The sequence below is a fragment of the Ascaphus truei genome, chromosome 4 (genome assembly GCF_040206685.1).
Source record: "Ascaphus truei isolate aAscTru1 chromosome 4, aAscTru1.hap1, whole genome shotgun sequence".
Lineage (NCBI taxonomy): Eukaryota > Metazoa > Chordata > Amphibia > Anura > Ascaphidae > Ascaphus > Ascaphus truei.
This window is the reverse complement of record NC_134486.1, coordinates 77,304,738-77,331,053: the sequence shown is the minus strand read 5'-3', so window position 1 is coordinate 77,331,053 and position 26,316 is coordinate 77,304,738. Positions and strand designations below refer to the sequence as shown.

The 26,316-nt window shown below is 39.3% G+C and overlaps 1 protein-coding gene across 2 annotated transcripts in view; it reads right to left on the bottom strand.

The window, feature by feature from the left end:
- MACROD2 (mono-ADP ribosylhydrolase 2) overlaps positions 1 to 26,316 on the bottom strand; it is a 1,806,074-nt gene that overhangs the window by 43,132 nt on the left and 1,736,626 nt on the right. The window contains exons 14-16 of one of the 2 annotated variants that reach the window (XM_075596063.1): positions 25,183 to 25,266; positions 19,515 to 19,580; positions 19,034 to 19,105 (exon numbers count right to left, since the gene is read on the bottom strand). In XM_075596063.1, coding sequence (XP_075452178.1) covers positions 19,034 to 19,105; positions 19,515 to 19,580; positions 25,183 to 25,266 — 222 coding nt within the window. The remainder of the gene's footprint in view (positions 1 to 19,033; positions 19,106 to 19,514; positions 19,581 to 25,182; positions 25,267 to 26,316) is intronic. The other variant, XM_075596064.1, reaches the window with a different exon arrangement.

The following is a 26,316-nucleotide window of genomic DNA, read 5'->3' as shown; positions in this document are numbered from 1 at the left end:
CTGGTGGCTGCGGAGGGGGAGACTCTCTGCTGGTTGCCAACCCCCAGCTGCTGCCTCTCTCCCTTACTATCCTACCGGTGCCTTTGGCGCTGGCCGGGCCTCTTGTTGCCGCTGGACCAGACGTCTCCCCATTTGCTTGCCTGCCTCTCTCCTGTACTGTCCCACGCCAGGCTCTGTGACGTCGGCTTGCGCCGGAAGTTGCGATACACACTTCCAGCGAGCACTGGCATGAAAGTACGGCATTGGACAGTACAGGAGAGAGGCAGGCAAGCAGCTTGGATGACACTGGGTCCAGCGGCAACAACCAGCGACCAGTGCCGGTCGGGCCACCCCGAGCCACCGCCAGGATAGTGAGGGAGAGAGGCACCAGCTGGGGGTCGACAACTTGCAGAGAGCCGCAAGTAGGAGCGGAAAGAGCCGCAAGTTGCCGACCCCTGACCTAGACCCATGGCTACTGTCCTACACCCACAGTCGCTCCTACCAACCATTGTGGCAAAGCACTGCCATCTACTGCACTTATTCTTCACCTGCTGTCTCTGTAAGTCTTCCAACATACCACATAGACTGTAAGCTCTCCAGTACAGGAATTACCTTTCCTATTGTCTGATTTTGTATGTTGCACTTATTGTATTATAATTCCCTGTACTGTATTGTCTCTTTTGTAACCACAGTCGGTGATATATAACTATAGATATACATACATACTGTACCCCCTACACACTTATACACCCAGTATTTTCTGTTATTTTTCCTTTTTTGCTTATATTCATTTACACACCCGCCCATGCATCCCATTATATGACTTTGTGGTTGCTACAATGCTTAGATTGTAAAGTCTGCAGTCAAGACTCTATTCTCACTTTTTAACATTTATGTCTTAAGAATTTGTCCTTATAATTCATACAAGCCTATTCTCCAGTTTAACCAGCGTATCTCAAATCAGTGATATAAAAATGAATAATTGTAATATTTCTTTAAGAGGATATTGGTCTCCTGCAAAGATTTTAGGAAATAACTTTTGTGTGCATTTATTTTCACAGCAAGTGACCAGTATCATACCATAATTTTATATCAGTGTGACATTACTTCTATTATACCTGATGATTATACTGAAAATAAAACAGTGGGATTCTGACACCTCTTACACTGAGAAACATGCTTCTGTTAGAATAACAATTGTGATTAGTTTACCTATACAAAATCTTAATTCTGATTGGACACAATAAGGCATTAACTTTTGTGTATGATTTTGCTTACATTTCTCAAGTATATGATGTTGATGTGTCTGGTACAGAATATAGCAGAAATGTGTGGTCAATGCAATATTAAGTATTGAGATGTGTCTATTGGAAAAATAATTTGTTTATATAGCCTAAATATAGATTCACAAATCTGTCAGACCACCAGAAAAGTGAGCATTTAATAAAGTAAAAAATAAGAAAGAAGACTCAATGGATACCTCTATTCATAATCTACAACCCCCGTCCTCATGCATCTCATTAGTATCATCAAAGATCTAGAACTTGTGATTTGTAGGGGGAAAATACTTAAAAAAAACTATTTTACCTGAGCCACCCATAATAGCCTACAGACAGCCTCCCAATCCCTCCAACGTGTTTAATAGAAATAGACTTACCTCTAACCAGAAAAAAAAGAACAACACAAAAGAAGCATATTCCTGCAAGCCTAATAAAGGCAAAACAAAAACCACCACAACTGCTCAGAACAAGATGATCAAAATACAAGGATTATTCAACCTTAGGAAATTAGCCTAAATTAACTATGTACTTTACTGAATATTCCTGAAGTAGCCATTCAGGCCATTTTCGGCCCAAAATCATCATCCAGTGTACTATCAAGTGCACAGTACTTGTTTTCATTGTAAGCAAAATCTTTGTAGAATTCTTTACAATATGTATCTAATCTCTTTCATGATAATAACATTTGTGGAATTTCAAAATGTTAGATACAGTAATGAATCAATAACGTTTTCTCCTTATTTGAGAAGTCATTGTGATGCAATCACAAGACAAACAGAACAAACTGTAGAACAAAAAGCATACCATATTGAAAAATAGCAGGACATCTGGTGAAAATAAAAACACATTTTACCCTAGAAACAAATAAGTACATTTCACTTTATGGGGGACTGAATACGTCTAATCGCATGTAGATGTCACAGGTGTTATTTCTCCTGATATTTCAAGTTACCCGCCATATTGTTACTCATGGATCTATTTGTTTGAATGAAGCTGCGGGAAAAAATGCACCAGCGGAAACGCAATATCATAAGAGTAATAAGCCCTGCTACATCTTTTTATACGTTTACATTTTTTTACGTTCTTCTTTTCCATCCTCTTTGTGGCATTGCAACTTTAAATGTCTGCATTTTGTACAGTCCATAAAAAAATACAGCTCAACCCCGTTATAATGCGATCAGTTACAACACGAATCCGCTTATAACGCGATGCAAGCGTGGCTCCCAATTTTCGTATTTATGAATACTTTACAACACGATTATTGGTATCTTACTGTAAATACTTTATTCTATAACGCATACATTGTTTCGAACGTGATCCGCTTATAACGTGATGTGATTCTTTGGACCCCAAGCACAGCGTTATAAGGGGGTTGAGCTGTATTTTCATGAGAGTGCTCCTCTAATCAATTAATATGACTGGATACCATTTCTAAAAGAATGATGCTCTATATATGGTTTAATTTCAGTTTAATCGGTCCAAAAAATATATTTTCCTTTGGGAAATTGCTGTTACTTTCCATTTCTTATCTCTATCGCATACTTTGCTATGACACGCTCCAACAGTTCTGAATTTTAGGAAAACATATTTTAAAATAATCTTACAGGACCTGATGCTGTATTTATGTATCAGGAAAAACTTTACAATTCTCTTTTCAAAGGGAAGCACATTTACATTTCTCTAATTCCAGTGAATGGCAGATCACTCCTAGGATCACCAACCTTACATGTTAACAGATCTTGCTTATCCTTGAATATCTTTCCTTTTTTTTAAAAGAGCTCTTTCTAAACATACTGTACCTATTGGAGCTGCCATAACTGTCTTGAGCAGGAGCAATTTCTCATTTTTATTGGCCTCATTAAAAAGTTTTAATTTCCCTCATCTCACCATAACTAAAATTGAGAAAATTTATGAGACTATACCCACCCTACACGCTTTAATTATCACTACAACACGACTATAATTTGTATTTTATATATATATATATATATATATATATATATATATATATATATATATATATATATATATAATGTGTGTGTGCATCGAATCTGAAAAAAATTCAAGACTTCCAGTAGAAATTGTACCTGTTCTTAGATCTGCTGTGTTGGTATTGTGATAGAATCACATTTTCTTCAAAACCAAAACACCCATTACAATTTTGCATTGCATAAGACTTTACAATGTATTTTAACATCTCTATGGCTTGAATACATCATGAGAAACAAGCAATAAACTACTCACTGTATGAAGAGAAAATAACCCTTAAGCCCCCAGTGAGTGGCCCCCATGACTGGTGGTGCCTCCTCTCCCTGCCTGAAGAGAGGATGATTTCAAGCCTAAATATTAATTATGCCATATTCTCTGTATTCATATACATTCAGCATGTAACTGGTTAAAATAAGTAATTAAGTATTAAGTTAGAAATTATATTGTAAAATGATAAGCTGCCTCTGCCAATATAAGAAGTTAAATCAGTCTGAAGACAGGTAGATGTAGACATTTGGAGCAAAATGGTGGATACACCCGCTCTTCCTATTTCTGGACTAGGGGTGCACTGGGGTTAATATCAACAGAAACAACGAAAGGTTGGTAGACATGCTTCATGTGATTTAAGAAACTTGGTATGTTTATCGTCTGCTGAGTTTAATAGTATACAGTATGGTCAACAGTTTGGATTCAAAGGTTAGTTAAATACTTAGAAAGACAATACAATAGAGAGAGGTCTTAAAAGATAAGGAACATAGGATTAACTGTGGTTACTTAGTGACAGAACAAAGAGGGGGTTCTAGATCAGAGTAAATATTGCTAAATAGAGAAACGGTGTTCTGCCATTGATGATTAACTAAGAACATTTTGGACTGACACAGAGAAAAACAGGTGATTGCTATGTTAAGAAAATGTATAAAGCATTTATCCTGATTTATAGAATTCAGAATCCTTTACCACCAGCTAAGAACAAGCAAGCTAACAATTCTCCACTCTATAACTAAATTCTACATGCCTGAATGATGTAACCAACTGAAATAATGCTGTGAAAGATGTTTTCTATTGTCTCAGATTAAATTGAGAAAAGAACCAGACCATGGACTATTTGATATATATTGAAAGGTGGGACATTTATTTGCACCCATCTAATGAGCACATTTTCCCTGCCTACCAGGCTTGTAAGGGGTTAATGTTGAGGGTTTCATCCTGTTAGGGAAGGGAATGGGTTCTAGGCCAGAGCTACTGTATATAGTATCTAGCCCCAGGTAGGAACTTCCTTTTACCCTGTTTAAACCAAGGTAATTGTCTCTTCCACCCATCCACCCTGTGGAGAGTAGTATCATTTGAAGGACAATTGCGTTGTTAATTGTTAAAATTGGTAGCTCCCCCAATAATTACAACTACTTTCTTTTTTACACTCTTCATAAAAACACCAATTAAGAAACCACACTCTTGTAGAAGGATATGTTGAATGTCAGCTTAGATCAAATTAATGGGTAACTTTTTTTAATAACAACAATCATAATTAGTTTACTATTGTCCATGTTAACCTTTTGGACACTTAATATTGAATAAAGTAAGAAAAAAATGAAATGCCAAAATAAATTTAAATTGGGGTGCACTGCAGCTTTAAAAGGGGCACATCGTGAAAAGCACTATTAAAGGGAAAACATGTTCACCATTAATGTTAAGAGGGTACTTGTATAGCTACATTGAGATGCAGATTGAAAAAAAGATGCTAATTTGTTTTTCTGTTAATCTTGCTTTTATTGAAACTATTGTGAACTATACTCAAATTTCACTTACTACTTTAAATCCAACCGCATAAAGAAAAGTTCTCATAGAGCTAGTTAGCTTCATTTTTGGACTTTTCCAATTAATCAAACCAGCCCAAAGAGGACATTATGACAAAAATCAATTGAAAACTGAAGCAGTCTGACCCGGTCTAAAGGTAAAATCCCTCAGTTAAATAGTATCTGCTACAAGTTGTATTATATAAACACAGAGAATAAACTCAAGAGGTTTAATGAATATTTAGCAAAATTCTAAAGCAGAAAGCAATACAAAGAGACAGCAGTAAATGAAGATTGGTAAATGAGTCTGTAACACTAACATTATGCTCCACCTCAGATATGCCTGTCTAGCTTTAAACTCTTTATTGAAATTGGTAAGGACTTTAACTGATCTCCTGTGAGGGTTTCAAAGCCTTAAGCTAATTACACTTGGCAGAGACATGCTTGATGAGATGGGAATAAAATGAAGCTTTTGAAAGGGTGAAAAATCTCTGACCATCTGCTAGTGATTTTACACAGGAACAACAGGAAAGAATAAAGGGGCAGCTAGCCAGAGAGAAAAGGTGCAGGAATCCTTGAATTACTTATTCAATGAGACTATTACTTAGAAGAATTCCAGTGAAACCAGAAGAAAACAAGCTTAGCTATGCAAGCAAACGCAATAACTCTTAGAAGCAAAAAGAAAACTAATGATTCAGTCTTCTATCAGAACTGTCTTGTAATTAGAAACCTTTGTTAATCTATGTTAGAGGCCAAACAAAGAACACTAGTTAAGTACATTTAAACTTTATTTTTATTTTTTTAAGATTCTCAGCTGTGGATGGTTCTTGGTTTATAAGGATGACGCACAGAAAACCAAAATGGATTTTTCTTATTAATTTGGCAGTAGAGAGAACAGACTGCATCGAGGCTTTGTTTGAATGTCTCAGGTGTTCAATATGCAAGCTTATGTTAGTAATCTCAACAGACTCCAAAACATATCATCTGTTCTTCTCATGTTAAGCTTCAGATCCCTTACTCAACCATGAAATACATACTTTTGCTGGTGCAATCTTTTACAAATCTTTTTTTGTTTTGCTTTTTATCGTTGTTGTTCATTTTTTTTCTCTTTATGCTCTGGATACATGTAAGTGACTTGTGTAATTAGAATTTTAGCAAAAATAAACATGGATGTTTTCTCCGTGAATACAGTAGTTTAAGGAGTAATTAAAATCTTATATAATTTAAAAAATGTGAAGAAAATATAGGTAAATATTTTCATTTGTTTTTCTGCTCTCAAAAAACATCCTGGATACTGTATGTACAATACGAAATGCTGCAAACCAGAGCACTGCTCCACCACCGGTGCAAAATGCATTATTTTCACACTTTGTGGCTGCGTCAAGAGTGCCTGCTGCCTTGTTTCATATATACATATATATATATATCATTATCTTCCATATACTGTTTACTTTTCATATATACAGCGGATGAAGGAGCAGCTTTGTGCAATAACACTGACTTTGGGTAGGTGACCTTGACCAAGTCAGTTTATCATGCACCCAAATTATATTGCATGCTCTTAGTGGAAGGTTCTCAGTGTAAAATTCTCTCATAAGAAATATATATTAAAAAAAAAAGTATTATTGATTCACACAGAATGCATTCCCTGAGTAATAAGAACTGTCAAGTCTCATTAATCGGGGCGGATGTTTCAAGGTACTCGTATTTGCGGAGTTGTCTCACACATTGGGGAAATTAGTATTGGTAAGAAAGTCTCACTCATTGAGAAGCTGCACCTTTCATTATGGGGTCAGTATTATTCTATATTCATTCTGCTTACTCTCTACTGTGCCGGTCTCCTTATTTATGGGTCAGAGAATGACGCAGGCACGTCCTGCTTCTTCCCATGCTGCCAGTGCTGCATGTACAATATATCAGTCTGTAAGTGCAAGGATCTTTCCTCTCCCCAACTCGGCACTATGAGCAAGTGAAGTTAGAGTCGTATGAGAGCACGTGAATTTCAATCTGTCTCAGGAAAGTGGAAAGATGATAATCCTGAAAGCTAAAACTTTTGGTTTTGCACAAGAGCTTGGGGATGGTAGGAGTAGTGATAGGAAAAGCTTAAGATAAAGGAAGACTAAAAAGGAAGAATGATCTGCAAGGAGAAAATAATGAGAGGCTGAAGGAATCAAGAATATGTGGCCTTTGAAGATTCCAGGATCCAGATTTTCCAAGATCTTTCCAGATCTACAATCTCAAGAAGAAGAAGCCTCCGCCTAGTCACAGCGGTCCTTAGAGATAATGAGATCCGCTATAGATGGGCTTTCCTGTTTCATTTAGTTGTAAACAAAGATGGGAAGCAATTTTCGCTAAGATTCCCGGAAGAGGCAGAGTATTTCCTAGGAGCCCTTGGTGTACATGGCCAGCAGTCTGTGAAAACTGCAATGTTCCCCGGAAGCTTCACTGCGGAGTGAAAGAGGGAACCGCCCAGAAGCTCCTGATTTCGCCCAACCGACCTGACAGAGCTAACCGTCCTGTCACTACGGCTAAAGTCATTTTAGCTGGTGGAGGAGGTTTGCATGTCAGGAACCCGTGATTCACGGTGCGCTCAGCACGTCCGCCACATACCCCAACCTGCGATCGGGTGTCCCACACGCGCCACAACACCTTTGCTCATCAGGGATATTTCCCACACCTGCCGCTGTCATCCGGACAGCCAACCACAGTCTGATTTACTGACGGGTCCTGTCAGCCTGTCCCTCATTGGTGCTTTCTCCCTATATATGCTCAGCCTGCCCTATGGCAAATTGGCTGAGCATAAACACTCCTATGTGCGTAGTGTTAACTGCTATCCTTCCCTCCTGTGGGAAACCTTGTCTGTTCGCTGTCTTGTCTTGCCTGACCCTGCTTGTTCTCTGGACTCCGCTCTTCTATACTCCTGACTCCGGCTTAATACGATGATCCGCACCTCTCCAACCCTGACCTTGGCAAGTACCTTTGACTATTCTGACCTCTCCAACCCCGACCCAGCTACCTCGACCAATCTACACTCCAGATGCGCCCTCGTGGCTGGAGGTTGGCGTTATGTCAAATTCCAACCTCAGCCCCGCTCGCACACCTTGTTTGGTGAGCTCTCCGTTACATGGCGGCTCAGAGTTTATGATCCGCGGTGAACTTTTCTCCCCGGCGATGTTTGATATTCTCGCTGCCCCCCTGAGGTCCTGTTGGACCTGGGTGGGGAACAGGAAATCTAAGAGAAAGATGACTTCCCTTCAGACTCAAAGTTATTTTTGTTAAATCTTTGTGGTAACAAATTTTTCTAAGCTCTTAAACTATACTCCCAGTTACAGTACTATTGTTACACGACGTATACCCTATAGGAATAGTGGAAATATTTAATCTAAGAGGTTTAGGCTGTTATTTGAAGGTATTTTCCTGTTTTTCTAATGCTATTTTTATAAAAGGGGTTGGACTTTGGAGGTTATGAGGTTTGGAAGAAACAGTATGGAGGAGTCCTTCAATGGAGTTCGGAGTGCCCCGAAATCCTCGAGGCTTGTGCCCCCTCCCCCCCCCCCCTATTTGGGCTTCTTTTAGCCCTTTATTTTGGTCCACACAAGGACCATCAGTTAAAAGGTTTTAGGAGAGATAATAGGTTCATCCCCCCATATACTCTATGTTGTTTTCTGTGTTTGTTTCCCTAATCCCCCCCCCCCCGCCCCCAAGATGTTCCCCCCTAGTACCACCACAGATTATCAAGGAGGATGTACTGTACCTTCCCTCCTTTAAAGTGGACCGTAGTAAGTCTTCAAGTTAAGGTAATGACGCTTTCACACCCACGGTCCATTTCAATCTTCACGATAAGTAGAGAGCAAGCTTTAATTTGTAACCTATGACTATCCAACTACCCATAAAAGTAAATAAAGGGACTAAACTCGAATAATAAAAGGAGACTAGCCCTGAGAGAATTTAAGAAGATGCAGGCAGATATTTTATTTCTCCAGGAAACTCATTTTAACAACCAGGACCCTTCTAACAATTTTCGGGGAACTTACTGCTGCGGCGAGTTTATTCGAGCATTTGCCCGTTCTCGGCCGCAGCAGTAACCTGGCGCGCGCCAGAGGGTGCCGGGCGCACGCCGAAGACACGGAGGAGCGCCCTCCAATCGGGGCTTTCTCCCTCCCGCTGCCGGGTCCGCCGGGTCCCCCGGAACCCCCTGCCGCCTTCCCCCACATCGCGGGACACCAGGGCTCCCTCGGGGAGCCCTGCACGCGCGTGCAGGGGGCGCAGGCAGCCGCACTCAAATAAAATGTGCCGCCTCTGTACCCGTTAGCTTATTTTTCTTTTTCTCCAAAAAGACAAGAGGAGTAGCTATTTTGTTAAAACATGACATCCCATTTCAAATGGAAGAAATTAAAAAGGGATAAGGAGAGGGAGAGGGAGTGAGTGAAGACCCTGACTGGCACTGAGAGTTTGAAGCAGGGGAGCCTGGTTCAATTCCCGGTGTCGGCTTCTTGTGACCTTGGGCAAGTCACTTTATCTCCTTGTGCCTCAGGCACTAAAAACATAGATTGTAAGCTCTACGGGCAGGGACATGTGCCTGCAAAATGTCTCTGTAAAGCGCTACGTAAAACGAACAGCGCTATACAAGAACATGCTATTATTATTGTTATATAAGGAGGGCAGGGGTTAGACAAACCTTAAAAGACAGAGATTTGGGGGAAATAATGCAGAATTTGTTGCGAGAAACTATTGGGATAAGAATCCCCCTAAACCCGCTTATAATGGTCCTGGTTAAGCCGCTAGATAATTTAAATGAAAATATATCTAAATTATTGTTACACATTCTGACCGCAGCGAGACGGGCAATCGCAGGTGCCTGGAAAAAGCCCCAACCCCCCTCCAGTCGTGAGATTGTTTTGAGAGTAAATGAGGTGCAATCTATGGAAAGACTAACAGCCTATGTGAGACATAATTCAGGAAAAATGTAAAACGTTTGGGAGCCCTGGTACTCTAGGGGGAATAGGTGCATTTTTTAGTTACTGTGGCCCGGGGGCTGTATTTTCTCTCAGAGAGTTGGTTACTCTGTGTAATGTCTGGCGTCATTTTTGTTTTTTTGATACTGGTGCTACATTTGTGGTACCTACTCCCCCCCCCCTTTTTTCCCCCCTCTATTTCTGTATACCTTTCCCTATGTTTTTCAAAAAATTTAAATAAAGAATAAGTTACAACAAAAAAAAGAGAGATGTGGAGCTTAACCTTAACCTGTACGATATATCAACTATTTCATATTTGTCTCAAAGATGACCCTTTCCACTGTGTTCATTATCCAGCTTCTTTTCCTCTTAAAGGTCACTGTTTTAATATTGATTCTTTGTCTTGATTTTTGTCAAAAAAGGTTGATTTCTAAGCTTTTCTCACTACCCAATCACAGCGTGTTACATTTGATCTGACATTTCAGTCTCATCTCCTTCATTCCGAATCACCTTTTTTTCATTTCACATTGTAATGTGAAGTCTTTATTTTACTCTGTGCATTCTCCTGCCATTTATCTATCCTTTTCTTAGCAATCGTCTTAACATTTAACACTGATGAACCAGCCATGTATAATATCTCCCTGTTTACTTCACAGACATCCTTGCAAGTGTTTTGGGGATATCAAATATTATTGCTTTTTATTTTGAAGTTAAGTGAAGTGGCACTTTTAAAAAAATCACCAAATGTGTGTAAAAGTTGCTTGAAAATTAGCGATTTTTTTTTTTTAAATGAGGCAATATGAGGTGTTGCCTGATGCGGAATCACTTGCTTGTCATTTGATTGGAATTAGAGCTAGGGTGTAATGAGGGAGATGAGAAATGTATCTTGTTTTAAATAAAACAAATCAAGTAAAATACACACAAAGTAAACACACTGTCAACATACGTACAAAAACGACATATACATATTACATACATTTCAGTATTCGTTTTGAGAGAGCGTATTTTTTTGTTAAATTGACCCTTATCTAACCCGATTCCTTTCCTACTCTTGTTGGATTTCGCAGTCGTCTTCCCTTCAGTTGTATTTTTTTTTTATTACACAGCACGGTATACACAGTGCAGTACACATCATTTTACAGATACAATGTTGCTGTCACAAAGAGCTTACAATCTAATTGTGGTGCAGGAGGCATAGGGAGATAAAGTAACTTGCCTAAGGCAACAAGAACAACTTACAATGGCATTTCAACAGGATTCACCCATTTGAAAGACAATGTTCTTACTGTTCAGCTACTTGACTCCTCTTTATGTATTTTTTTTCGTTACCATGAGAGAGAGAAGAAATAGGATGATGATTTGTTTCTCCTCAATGAAAGGAATACAGTCCACACCAAATGGCACAACTCTGGCACATATCCATTGTGGCTAGGTCTTTCTTTGCTACTTTATTAGATGCCAAACATTTTCAACCATCATCATCACTCTACAGGTAGTCCTCGCTATCCAACGTTTCACTTTTACAATGAATGGCATATCCAACGCTTTACAATGCAACCCCATGGACTGTTTTTTAACGCCGGAATATGTTATCCAACGCTCACCGCCACTTGGTGGAAATAAAGCTGAACAATAGCGCTCATGCAAACAATGATTTTCAAAAACCTGTGATATAAAGTCCAAAGGTAGTCCTGGAGCTGCCCAAAGAAGTGAATCTAGAATCTCCTACCCAGATTTGGTAATGTAGGGGAAAGACACCTCCTGTGGCGCTGAGGAATGGTTTGGATGTGGTTGTAGACAAAAGTTCCTTTCTGGAAATATTCCCTCAAGAGAAAGAGAAAAAACAGAAAAAAAGAGAAAGAGAATGGGTAATGCATTATTGCAGTGTGTATGCTTGTTTTTTCTCTTTCTCTTGAGGGAATCCATCCAGAAAGGAACTTTTGTCTACAACCACATCCAAACCATTCCTCAGCGCCACAGGAGGTGTCTTTCCCCTTGCTCACCACCACTGATTAACATGGGACTCACTTTACAACGGTTTCACTATCCAACGCTGCTTCCAGAATGGATTCCGTTGGATAACCGAGGACTGCCTGTAGTCCATGTCTCCTTCCACCTCACACAGCTTCTCCCTACATAGATTTGATTACAGCTGTGGGCTCAGTCCAAAGGAAATATTTAACTTTAGAGAATTTTTCCATTGGGCTCTAGGTGATATAGGTTTGCGCATTACAAGAAATCGGTATTCAATAATATTAAAACAGCTGCATTGTAAATGTACTTTTTGCAATGTTAACAAGCAATTTGGATGTGCACCAAATTGCTAATATATTTTTTTTATTTAACTTCTTTCTGCATTGTCATAATTTGTTGCTATCATTAAATCTTCACAATCTAGTTACGGTTTCAAGATTTACATTCTACACAGACATTTTTATTAGCATTTTCAGATTCTGTTTCTATTGTACAAAATACAAAATGGGTTGCAAATATTTAATTAATTTTTGTTTCATTTTATGGTTATGTCAAAATGCATAATAATATATTCTAACTTTTTCTGTCTTCACTGGATGGCTATGTTTTTGTTTGGAGCCAAATAGATTATACTTTTTGTTCCAGTATGGGCTTTGTTTAGTTATCCTTATTCCAGCTGGAATATCTTAATCCTCAATAATGGCTTTACTTCCTTTTCACTTTTGCTTCTAATCAATATGCTGTGAATCCACATTCCCCTTGTCGTGGTATACATACCGACTCCAGCGCTTTCATCTTCAAAAGCCTCCCTCCCCCCTCCTCTAATTTGTTTTAGAAATCTACTGGGTGCTGTCTTTTGATGGGAGAAAAGAAAAACTAAATGACAAACTAAAGGCTACCCAAAAACAGAAATAATATGGATTTGATTAATCTCTGAAATCTTCAATATTCAGATTTTAGACATCAAAAATTTAAAGCAAACAACAAAGGAGCATTATATTACACTACATAACAGTAAGTTAAAAATGATATATATATCATTTATATCTATCTATCTATCTATCTATATATATATAGATATATATATATATTCTGCACGTATACTTTACATAATGATGATGGCAGTTAAAAACGGAACCCAGTGGATGAAAGGGGATTTATCTAATATACAATAGGTGTAACACCTCTTTCCCCCCTCTCATCCCTCTCCTTCCTCCCCCCCGTCAACAGAAGAGGGCCACTCCAAAGTGATCCAATGTCTATTCAGGTGTTGTTTAAGTGCAGGTGATGTTCAGCATCTTATTTACCTTGTTTCTCAGGGTGCTGGTGTACATACAGGGCTGGTATGGTAAGCATTTGAAGAACAGATAGAGGGCACCAACATGTTTTCTTTAACTTGATTCACAGGCACAACATATAAGCTTCTTCCTTGGGGGGCTCATGCAGCATTCCCCAAAGATGCACATTCTTTCCCTTTGCTATCACTATATGTGGCAGTTCACTGCCTGACAGTGGCTCTTCCTTCCTCCACTAGGATCCCAAGACAGGATGTCCTCTTGAATGAAGATGCCCACCCTATCACCCTATCAATGGTGTCAATATTGTTATCCGCCTAACGAGCTAATTAAAGCTGATTAACGTCTCCTACAATGTGTACTAATTATATGTAATCATGAAGCTATAAAAGTGGATCATTATTTCATTTTTTTACATAGGTTTATCGTACAGTGGGTTGTGATGCCTCTTAATGAGCTAACAATAGAGTTGTTCATACAGTATATACATGTGTAATATGTGTGTACAGGGCTGCCAAAACATCACAGGTTCTTTCATCATTGGTATTATTTGTGATTTCTACTAACAAATTGATTTTTTATATATACTTCGTGGGTGTGTGTATGTTTATATCTTTTCAGAACATTTATTACATTTCATTGTTCATATTTGTTCATTATAATATATGAATAATAGCCAATATATTCAACACATTTAGTTTCATTTTCTCAGTGATGTAACCAAAATAAAACACTAGCAGCTATTGCCTTTTTAATCTCTGAAAAACTGGTAAAGGAAAAATGGAATGGTTGAATCAGAAATGACAATCCTTATAAATTGATGTACTGTACACGTTTTTTGTGTGCAATATTTAATTGTAAAGATTTCTTTTTTAAATGCAGTATTTGGAAAACATTATTTTCACCTGTTGCTGTGCTATATTTTTAGGGTAATCATTTCACTGCCAGTAGTACTTTGATCTACGCTCTTAGATTAACCTTTACATTGCCAGAAGAAAGCCGAGGAAGGCATGAAGAGAAACTGTATTAACATTTAACTCTGATCTAAAAAATTGTTACAGTATTTCATTTCTTTTTTCTTCTACACTTTTTTTTAAATAATGTTGATCTACTGATTACACTCATACTCATTATCACTGACTTCAATGGAGAGAAGCTCCCCAAAATTGTCAATGTAATATGTAGTCCATTTTAAAGGTAGCACAAAAACAGATGTGTTGATGCATTTGTGAGGGTGAAGAGGTAACCAGGCTCACTAATAAAGGTTAAGCCTGTTTGGTTACCTCTGACCCATATGTTGGGGTTCAGGAATGTCAGCTCTTGGAACCAACTGTTGTAAAAGCATTACCTATAATTATGCGACAATAAAGAATCTTTGTGTTTTCACCTTTCCAGGAATGCCAGCAAGCAGGGATGACTGTGGTATGAGTTTCATGGGGGGGGGGGGGGGGGAGGGGGGGAAGGGTTACGGAGAAAGTGTTGTCAGGTTGTGGCTATCTTGTCAGGGCCCAGAGTTTATTTATTTATAAAATATTTTACCAGGAAGTAATACATTGAGAGTTACCTCTCGTTTTCAAGTATGTCCTGGGCACAGAGTTAAGACAAATAATACATGGTTACAAATACAGTTACAAAAATGAACAGGGTATACATTATATACAAGACATTGCATGCACAGTTAAAGAAAATATATATTATGGGCGTATGAAACAGTTACAGACCAGATTAAAATGTGAGACAGCCTTAGATTTGAAAGAACTTAAACTGGTGGTGGATGTGAGAGTCTCTGGTAGGTTGTTCCAGTTTTGGGGTGCACGGTAAGAGAAGGAGGAACGGCCGGATACTTTGTTGAGCCTTGGGACCATGAACAGTCTTTTGGAGTCTGATCTCAGGTGATAAGTGCTGCATGTGGTAGGGGTGAGGAGCTTGTTCAGATAGCTGGGTAGCTTGCCCTTAAAGAATTTAAAGACAAGACAGGAAAGGTGAACTTTGCACCTAGACTCTAGTGATGACCAATCTAGTTCTTTGAGCATTTCGCAGTGATGTGTGTTGTAGTTGCATTGGAGAACAAAACGACAAATTGAATTGTAGAGTGTGTCAAGTTTGCTAAGGTGGGGTTGAGGTGCCGTGCCATATACTATGTCTCCATAGTCAATAATTGGCATTAGCATCTGCTGTGCGATACGCTTTCTGACCAGAAGACTTAGGGAGGATTTGTTCCTGTAAAGTACCCCTAGTTTGGCATAGGTCTTGGTTGTCAGGGTATCAATGTGCATTCCGAATGTTAAGTGGGAGTCAAACCATAAGCCCAGGTATTTAAAACTAGTGACAGGGGTTAGGGTGGTGTTAGTGTTGGTTCTAATATGGAGCTCAGTCGCTGGAAGCTTTAAGAATTTAGTCTTGGTCCCAAATACCATTGTTACAGTCTTGCCAGTGTTTAAAAACAGTTTGATTTGGGAAATCCAGTTTTCGAGTCTGAAAAAGTCAGACTGAAGTATGTGTTGAAGGTCAGAAAGGCTATGGCTGTGTGCATATAGGATTGTGTCATCTGCATACATGTGTATTGAGGCTTCCTTACAAGCTGTGGGAAGATCATTAATGAACACTGAGAAGAGTAGGGGCCCCAGAACAGAGCCTTGCGGGACACCACAGGTGATATCCAGGGGGTTCGAGTTAGAGCCTGAGATGGACACATGTTGGGATCTTCCTGATAGGTAGGACTGAAACCAGTTTAAGGCATACTTCCCTATTCCAGAGCTCTGGAGTTTGTTAAGCAAGATAGCATGATCAACTTTATCAAAAGCCTTTGCAAAATCTAGGAATACTGCACCAGTGAGTTGTCCCCATTCCATTCCACACTGGATTTCATTTCAAACTTTTAGCAGGGTAGTTACGGTGGAGTGTTTAGGACGAAACCCAGATTGGAATTGGCTAGGGAAATTTGTCTTGGTGTAGTAGTCGCTTAATTGGGAGTGGACACATTTTTCCATGACTTTGGATAGGATTGGGAGAAGTGAGATTGGTCTGTAGTTTGAGACAGTGTTTTTTTCCCCACTTTTGAAGATTGGGACAACTCTGGCAGTTTTCCAGGTCTTAGGGATATGGCCTGCAGACAGACCAGAGTTGCTGGTTCTCCTAAAAATGTACCCAGGAATCAGGTCAGATTCCTGGATGCATGTAGACACATTGTCTCGATAATATTTCTCTTTGAAAACGCTTGCGTGACTCTTACTACTAAGGGTCCCTGCTTCAGCACAGCTCAGAAAGGTAAATGGTGTAAAAGGATGTAAAGTATCCCTGTAACTCTAAAGGGGCCCCAGGTTAGGGGGGATACCCTGTTACTGTACAGGTAACCCAGAACCTGCTTAGATGTACTGGGGGTACTCCAATCATCTTTAAGGTTGTGAGGGAACTTTTAAAAATTCAGTCCTAAGTTTATTGTACAGAGTGTGGGGCATATGGCTAGTAAGAAATAACATGCAGCTTCTTATTCGATTTCCCATAACCAAAAGACTTAGGATATTTTTAAAGTGTATATTTTATGGACCAGTGTGTTTTAAAACATATCTGTTTGTGCATATAAATGAGCTGGGAATTCAAAACCAATGCTCTGACAGGCCACAGGGGCTACCAATTGATGCCTGTAGGTCTGGAAGGACATCTGGAGATGAAAGCCCCAGAGGATGTCCGAGTTGTCAAGACCATTTGGACAGGAGGGAAGGATTCAAGTAACCACGGCCTGAGATCAATGGACGCTCTTTGCATTTCCATTTGCCCCACCAGACTGGCAGGAGCCTGTCACTGCGGGTGACACTGAGGGAACCAGGGCCAGAGGTGCCAAATTGCATATGCCCCTTGGTTCATTCAGATTTCCAGGTAACTTGTTTTTTCTACCGGTTTGTCTCTGATTGGTTGCTGGGAATATTCTCACGCTTCTGATAGGGGGGTAGTATTCTGTGAATGAAAGTCAGATGTATTATAACCCCTTGAGCCCATCAGATAGTTAGTTCTCCAGTCCTCTTAGATTCTCAGATTGTAAGTTTCCAGTTTCAAGTCTCCAGCAAGAAAAGGGCTGCTTCGGCAAAAACTCCCTAGAATATTTTCTGTCCTGTTTTTGCAACTGTTATCAGGGTTAGGATTCCCTGCACCTAGGAGAGTCTAGGTTTTTACCCCAATTCCCAAGTAAGTGTGTATTTTTGTTGTAGTTTGTGTATCATTGTGTGTATGCTTTTTCTTGTGAATAAATTTACAATTTATTTAATTAACTTGTTTTGCTCAATGCATGATCCTGGTAAAAAGGTGTAAATTGCCTGGTCTCCCGTGACAGCATTGCCAAATCTAAAATGCAATAATGAAATACTATTTTGATAAATCCTCCTTTCAGCTGTCTAGCATGGTAATGCAATGCAGTCCATTTGGGGATAATAACCATGTACATTACATTACAGAACCCAGTACCTTTTTATCAAACAACCTAACACAATATCTCAGTTACTGGGACAATAAAACAGGGAACACGGAAGCTTCAATTAGAACATATCTGTAATAGTGCTTGCAATTGAAGCAAATCGAATTTATTTACCTAAATTGAGTACGTGTTTAAAATAAAACAAAACAGTTATAATATGGGCCTGACTGATCACATGGATTGAAGGATTAGTCCCAAAAGAAATTCACAATAAAAACAGAGAAAGACAAAATGCTGTGAAGCTTGTTATAGGAAATGAGAAGTGCCAATGCTATTAACTTGGCTATGTCATTCTGAAGTGTCAATACAATTAACACGCTTTTGAAATTAAGCATATGTCAATGACTCTGACAAAAGAAGTTTATTATTAGGTCAGCATAGTGAGGATTGAATTGGTTTTACAAGAAGCATCCAGTCAGGATTTTAATTCAATAATTGTGTTAACATGAAGATTTGTCAAATTGCAAATCATTTTAACGCGAGACGTGCCAGACAATTATGCCAGTTATGTATTTCATCTTATTTTTAACACATTTACATAATTTTCTAATAGTTTTTTTGCAGATCATATTTAAAAAAACAACAAACACTGAATGACAGTTCAGGTAGTATTAAGTGCTGCCATTTTTAGGACCAAAGTGATAGTCATCTAATAGAGAACAATTCATTTATTATAAATTAGATAATTTTGATGATAACAGGCAATTTTTGTTTCCTTGTACTAAAATGATCTGGCTGAAATAATTTAGCAACTGCTGCCATTTTCTAAAATAAAATAATTCACTACAGTAAACTCTAACAATTCAGTGTTATTTTCCTAAAGATTTCATAAATAAATTCAGTGTTAATGTTATTGCTGAAATTATAACTCTTTAAAATAACCCACTATTGATAAATATAACTAGGGGGAAAATGGTAACTATTGATACTGTAGATATCAGTTCACAACTGCACAAAATTGTGTCCTCATTCAGCGATGTAGGAGCGTCCTCGGTTTAAGAATTTGACAAACGTGTAAAAAGCAACAATTAAAAACAGGTCAGGCTTATTTTTAAATGTCTATTTAACAAATACAAAAACACATGCTGCAAACACACCTACAGTAAGTGACCAGTGCAAGGGGTATTGTTCCTGGAGGTGTGTAGATTCATTAGAGGTTATGATACAATATTTGTAGATGTACAGTAGTTATGAGACCCCACCAGTGTCTTCTTCAAATATACTCTAAATACAGAATTATAACACATTGTTCAGGTAAATAACGTAACAAATTAGCATTTTGCAGTACATTTTTATTTACCTTTCACTTCAACAACTTGGGAATTTGAGGTCATCTCTGCATTTGTATCGACCCCTTGGCTGCTTAATAACTCTAAAAAACATAATGGGTTGAATTCAGTTTCAACATCGGGATATATTAAAATAAGGAGCAAAGATGCTGGTTTTAAAAAAAATTGCTGCAAGAGTTTCTTGCAACGCATTGCAAAGCCTCTCTGGACGACAGGAGACAATTTCCCAGTTCCACATGGCGAAAATGCAACAAAATGAAAATATTTACTTATTTAACATATTCGCTACAGTTTTTTTCATGGATGTTTCATAATTGAACATGTGTTTTAAAGCTCTGCTAATTTACACCCTAAATAATAATCAAAACAAAGCAAATAACAGCATATAATTCATGAAAACATGTTGCGTTTCCAACAAATGTTTAAGGACAAGTATTTGTATGTTTTAGAATGCAATGTCCTAGTTTATGATTCCACTTCAAAGTGTAATACCTTGAGATTCCATGGAATAATCCACTTGAGGACTGATTTCATCTTTTTTCAAATCTTCTTGGTGTGCTATTAATAATGAATGAAAATGTTAGAAAATTGATCAGTGTTATCACTTCTATGTGTTATGTCAAAATCTATATTCCCAGTGGCTTTACAGCAAGGAATCATAAAGGCATTTTGAAATACTGTACAGGAAACTAGACTTACAATACAGGGATGAAAACATCAAATTTGAAAGGAGACAATACTAACAGTTACAGCGTGGAGTTCGCAACCTGAAGAATGAGTAACACTGGTGGCTACTAATGTGATTAACCCCTATTGTTTAAGATAGGACCCCTTAACTGGTGGCCAATGGGCCAAATCCAATCCATGAAGGGCCATAGAGCTTCTCTTGAACCGTGTGTTACTGATAATTTCCTTGCTGTTGCTTAGGTGGCTAAATGCAATTTTCACAGTAAAACCTACTGATAAGGTATATATGGGACAGATATAATACATGCTTGTAAAGTGTTGACATGTAATAACTTGCAAGTCTTTTTTTTTTTAAACTTCAAATTTTTTATTGGAAAATACAGATACAACCAATGTACCACAGCCCATTATTACATTTCCATATTTGTCAAACATATAAAGAAACGCCTAGAAGACGAACAGACTTAACGGTTTACAGACAGGACCAGACGAACATGACAAGGGGACAGGGTGAGAGGGTAGGGGTGGGGGAGGGGAGGTGAGGGGGGAGATAGTGGGTAGCCGGGCTCCGGAGTAGGGATGCCGATACCGTAGCTCCTTTTCAGTATTGTCGGCCCTTGCTGAGAGATTGAGTCGGGACAGGTCCTTCCGAGGATTCCTCCTGATCATTGCTTTTTCCCAATTCTATGGCATCCGAAGGGTCTGCTAGCTGTGCGTCTCTAAGTCGTGTTGTCTTGTCTGCCCATAAAGGAGAACGCACCTAGTTTAATTAATGCAGAATTGAGGCGGCATCCACTCCTGGGATGTCTGCCTGGGTCAACCATGGATCCCAGACTTTTAGAAAATTTGTGCCGGTGTCATTAACTAGACTCGTTAATTGTTCCATCCGGCAGACATACCAAATTCTATTTTTGATCTTAGGGATAATTGGTACCTCCTGCTGTTTCCATAATGCTGCGATCTCACACCTCGTGGCAGTGGCAAAATGCGCGATCAATTTATGCGACGCATTTGACAGACCCTCGATCCGTCTGCCCAGCAGGAACAGCCACGGGTCGAGGGGGATCTCCAAATCGAGAATCCGCTGAATCCAATCTCTGATTTGTTCCCAAATAGGGGCCACCTTCGTGCAAGACCACAGCATATGTCGGAGATCTGCTGCCTCCCCACACTGTTTAGGGCAGAGAGGAGAGTAGCCCTTTACAAATTTCGCTAAGCGCGTCGGAGTGTAGTACCATCTCATTAGGACTTTATATGTGTTCTCCTTTAATGTGGTGCAGATTGAGCTTTTTGCCGCTGCCTGAATAATTCTGTCCCAGTCATCGTCCTCTAAAGTCTCTCCTAGGTCAAATTCCCACTGTCTCATGTAACTCAGTCTATTGTCATTGGGCGACTTCTGGCAGATCACTTCCCTGTACATTCTAGACGTGAGTCCCCTCGTGTCCGTATCTCTAGAACACAGCTGCTCAAAATTTGTTCGTGCCGGTCTTACTGGCGTTTTGTTGTAGAAATCTCTGAGCTGGAGGTACCTAAAAAATTCGCTGTTTGGGATATTCTTAGAGGATTTAATTTGCTCAAATGATTGTATGGTCCTTTTGCCCTCCAGATCTTTTAGGCGGGAGAATCCCTTCTGAGTCCAGATTAAGAAATTTTTGCTATTCAGGCCCGGAGCGAAATCGGGGTTGCCCAATATTGGCGTCATTACTGACGCTTTGGTTGTCAGGTTACATTTAAGCTTCGTGGCCTCCCAGACTTTTAACGAATTGACCATGGTCTGTAGCGGGATGTGCATCTTGCGTACCCCTTCTTTGGGTAGCCAGATTAAATTTCGGATTTCAATTGGTGCACAACATATCTTTTCCAACTCAACCCATCTCCGTAGGCTTGGGTCTGTGTGCCATTGGAAAATCTGCCCTAATTGGGCTGCTTTGTAGTAGGCCTGCAAGCAAGGCACCGCTAACCCTCCACGAAGCGTGGGACGTTTTAAAATCCCTTTAGTAATTCGTGGGTTTTTCCCATTCCAAATAAATGTCATAATTTTTGACTGGAGGGAGAGGATGTCCGCCTGTACCAATGGGATAGGGAGACTCTGGAAGAGATATAGCATCTTCGGGAGGAGATTCATTTTCACGCTATGTATCCTCCCAATCCAAGAGATGTTCCCCTTCATCCAGGTTCGGAGATCCTCTCCCAGTGTCTTTATGATCTTGGGGAAATTTGCTTTATACAAAGTTTTATAATCCCGTGTGAGATACACCCCTAAATATTTGATCGCAGAGGGTTGCCATTTAAACTGAAAATTGAGGTCAATCAGTTTTTCGACTTCTTTTGGTAAATTAATATTGAGGGCTTCCGATTTAGACTGATTGATCTTGAATCCCGAGATTTGGTTAAATTTGCCCAATATGTCGAATATATTTGGGAGAGATGTGAGAGGTTTGGTTATTGTGAGAATGACATCGTCCGCATAAAGCGCGGCTTTGTGCATTTGGTCTCCCACTGGGATACCAGAGATATCTGGGTTAAATCTAATGTGTGCCGCCAGAGGCTCTATACATAAGGCGAACAGTAACGGCGACAGCGGACATCCTTGACGTGTTCCGCTTTTGATTTCAAACTGTTCTGAGGGGAAGCCTTGATATCTCACTCTTGCTGTTGGATTTTTATACAACGCCAGGATGGCTTGCAGGAGGCGTCCCTCAAAGCCAAATGCTCTCAATGTTTCCGAAAGGTAGGGCCAGTCTATTCTATCGGCTTTCTCAGCGTCCAGACTTAACACCATGGATTGTATTTTTTCTTTTTGAGCCAGATCAATCAAGTCTATAATTCTCCTGGTGTTATCTGCCGCTTGTCTACCTCCGATAAACCCTACTTGATCCGTGTGTATCAACCCGGGAAGGACGCTACCCACCCTGTTGGCTATAAGTTTCGAGTATATTTTAAGGTCCGAGTTAATCAGTGAAATGGGCCGGTAGCTCTTGCAGTCTGCCGGGTCCTTACCGGGTTTATGGATCACCGATATTGAGGCTTGGAGCATTTGTGCTGGGAAGCAAGTCTTTTAATGTATCCAAAATTAGATTACAATACTCTTGTGGCCCTTCTACTCTCAAATTTTCTCTGATCTGGCCCATTTGGGAAACTAATTGAAGAGCCCTATTTAAGCTGTTAGAGACCATAAATCAAAGTGAAACATAAAATAGGTGCAATAATCACACTGAAGATATTTTACAGTTGAACGGCAATATGTAACGAAGGTTGAAAAGTAGATAAGAATAGAAATATACTAACAAATATTGGAGGAGCACACACATACACCAATATGCAGGAGATCCCGGCACCCCATAACAGGGCCTGTATCTCGGGAAGTAGGGGGTCCCCGAGGCTGAAATCAAGTTTTTTCAGCTCTGAAGACCCCCTACTCCTGCACACGAGTATCAAACACCCCCGCCTCCCCAAAGAAAAAATTATTACTTTAGCGGATAGCTGCTAAGGTAATGAAGCTATGAAGCTGCTTACATTTTATTTTTATTCATAGTGTGCGTGAGCAGGGGGTCTTCGTTTGATACTAGTGTGCGGGAGCAGGGGGTCTTCTGAACTGAATAAAGTTGATTTCAGCCTCAGGGACCCCCCTACTTCCTGAGATACAGGCCCCATTATGGGGTGCCGGTATCTCCTGCCATGTTAAAATCCCACGATCACGTGACCCACATGATTTTAACATGGCAGGGATACCGGAACCCCATAACGGGGCCTGTATCTCGGGATGTAAGGGGTCCACAGATCTAAAATCAATGCGTTTCAGCTCCAGAGACCCCCTGCTACAATACTGTAGTGTTAAAATTTAAATAAACCCCTTGCAATCGCCTGTTAGAGACATGCATGTAGAGTGACTGATTCAGCCTCTCTCTTACTGACAGGTAGATTGAGGTAGTGGCTTTGTTAATCCGATGGGCCATTAGTCTGTCACGGCAAAGGTTGAAAGGATCTCGGGGAGATCTCGAAAACGAATTCAAGAAATGGTCGTGGCCGCTGCATCTGTAATCACTATATATATATATATATATATATCTAGCGCCGGGTTAATTTTTTCACTCATTTTTAAAAGAAGATGAGAATGTGCAGGCGTTGAGAAAGCTTAAGGTGAGAGTTATAGTGGGGTGTGCAAGAGAGGGAGTGGAGGAGATGTAAGGGAATATGATCAAGGGGGCAGGTTGTAGGGTGAGCTGATGAGAGAGCACAGATAACTTATTCTCATTCACAGGGAAAAATGAGCTGAGGGTGGATTTAGGTGTGAGAGGGGAGGTAGGTGTTGCATGTGGAGCTTGACATGAAGATGTCATGTCTGATTGACTTACAGTAATCTTGTCTGTGAAGTAGGTGGCAAGATCTTGAGCCGTGAGGGTAGAAGCGGGCACAGATGTAGTTGGACAGATAAGGGAGTTAAACGTAGCAAATAGGCGTTGAGGGTTAGAGGGCAGAGTTAGTATGAGTGAAGAAAAGTAGGTTTGCTTGGCAAGGGAAAGGTCAGTTTTATTGGAGGAGAGTATGAATTTATAGTGGCGGTAATCGGCTTTAGAGTGTGATTTCAGCCAGTAACGTGCATGGGCACTTTTGGAGGTAGCAGGTCGAGTGTGCACCATGGTTGTGCCTTACATTTTCAGGGGGCAACGTGTGGTGGCAGGAGCCAACTTGTCCAAAGTTCATGAAAGTGAAGTTGCTAGGTCAGGGCCGGAAGTGTAGGTCCAGAGGAATGATAGATGAGAGCAACACAGAGAAAAGGGGGAAAAGAGACAGCATGAACTTCAAGGATGAGAAGGAGAGGGAATTAAATGGGGGTATAATGTGAAATGTGCAGTGTGGGAAAAGTAGTATGCCGCCGTGGACAAATTTATATTTAACTATGTCTAATGTGCTATTCCAACTTTACAGTACTGTGATTATGGCTGTGTTAGAAAACATTCCTTTGCAGCCCCAAAATAGTTATTAATATTGATTCTAAATCAATATACAGAACAAGCAGTGCATCATGTCAGAAGTGTATGAATAGATGGTGTTTTAACATATGGTTTTGCAATCTATGATGTTATTTTAAACAGGTAATTGAATATCAGTACCAGTCTAAATTATTTCAAATCTAAGGCTGTCACACATTTTAATCTGGTCTGTAACTGTTTCATACGCCCATAATACAAATTATCTTTAACTGTGCATGCAAATGTCTTGTATATAATATATACCCTGCTCATTATGTAACTGTATTTGTAAACATGTATTATTTGTCTTAACTCTGTGCCCAGGACATACTTGAAAACGAGAGGTAACTCTCAATGTATTACTTCCTGGTAAAATATTTTTATAAATAAATATTATTACAAATGTTTTGATTTACTGTGTTTTTCTCACCATCTCATCGTTAGACGGTGTAATGTTACCCTACATTCTCTAACTGTTGTAATTAAAATGCACACTGTACCTTCAGACACGTCTTGGTTGGTCATTTCATCCTCAGCGGGAGCTCCATCTTTTAGCTTGTTTGGTCCTTTTGAGCCTTCGATTTCTAAACAAAAGCAAAATACATTAAATACAGATTATGCATTGAATACAGATTTTGCACTGAATACAGATTATGCATTGAATACAGATTTTGCACTGAATACAGATTTTGCAGGCAAAACACTTTATTACTATACCGAGTAGATTTATGACATTGAATAACGTACCTTAGAATTGATCAAAAACATCCAATGATGCGCAGTTAAAAGTGAAAAAGCCTATGGACTGTTTTGCATGAATATTGAAAGTAAAATTTTACTCTTGTACATCCATTCAAATAGTAATAAAGTTGACTACAGGTACATTAAAATGAAATCCATTGCAAAGATCAGCACTGGCAAGTGTTATGGAATTGATATATGATTAATAAATATGACATACTGAGAATTTAAATGTGAACACTAAATGTTAGGTGCTAAGCGAAAATTATACTTGTGTTAAAGATCTACACAAAAGTCATTTCATTGACTGACACAGAACAACATATGGCCATACATCAATAACTTCAAAGTTTTTATTTAAAAAGTTAAATGCTTCTCGTCACCAACCATGTTAGCCCTCTTCCAAAGTGTAAATGTACTGTTAACACACATTGCTTATTATGCTGGCAAGACAGTAGCCTACCTGTTTTTTGGGGGGGGAATTAATATTTAATCAGTGTTTTGCTTTTAATAAATGCGTTATTCATGAGAGATGCCGGATAGATGGCACTAAAAGCTGAAGTGTCCAAACAACAGCTAAAGCACTTTAGAAACGGTGTTAGTTTTGTTGCAATACAGCAAAATGTGTGCATCTCATTACTAATTTACTGTACACAACTGCATTGATTGAAAGTTACTGCTCCATTGTTTTGTGCGCTTTCCAATGGTATTTAACATTTTTATAGTGATTGACTGTGTAGTTAATATCTTATTTAGAATGTGCAGTACCAACACAATCATATCAATTAACACTGTGGCTGGAGGCAACTGAGCCTCAAAAATAACAGAAGGCTGACCTACATTGTTTATTATCTGATATGTTACATTTAAACTTGCACAACTGTGTTGAGTCA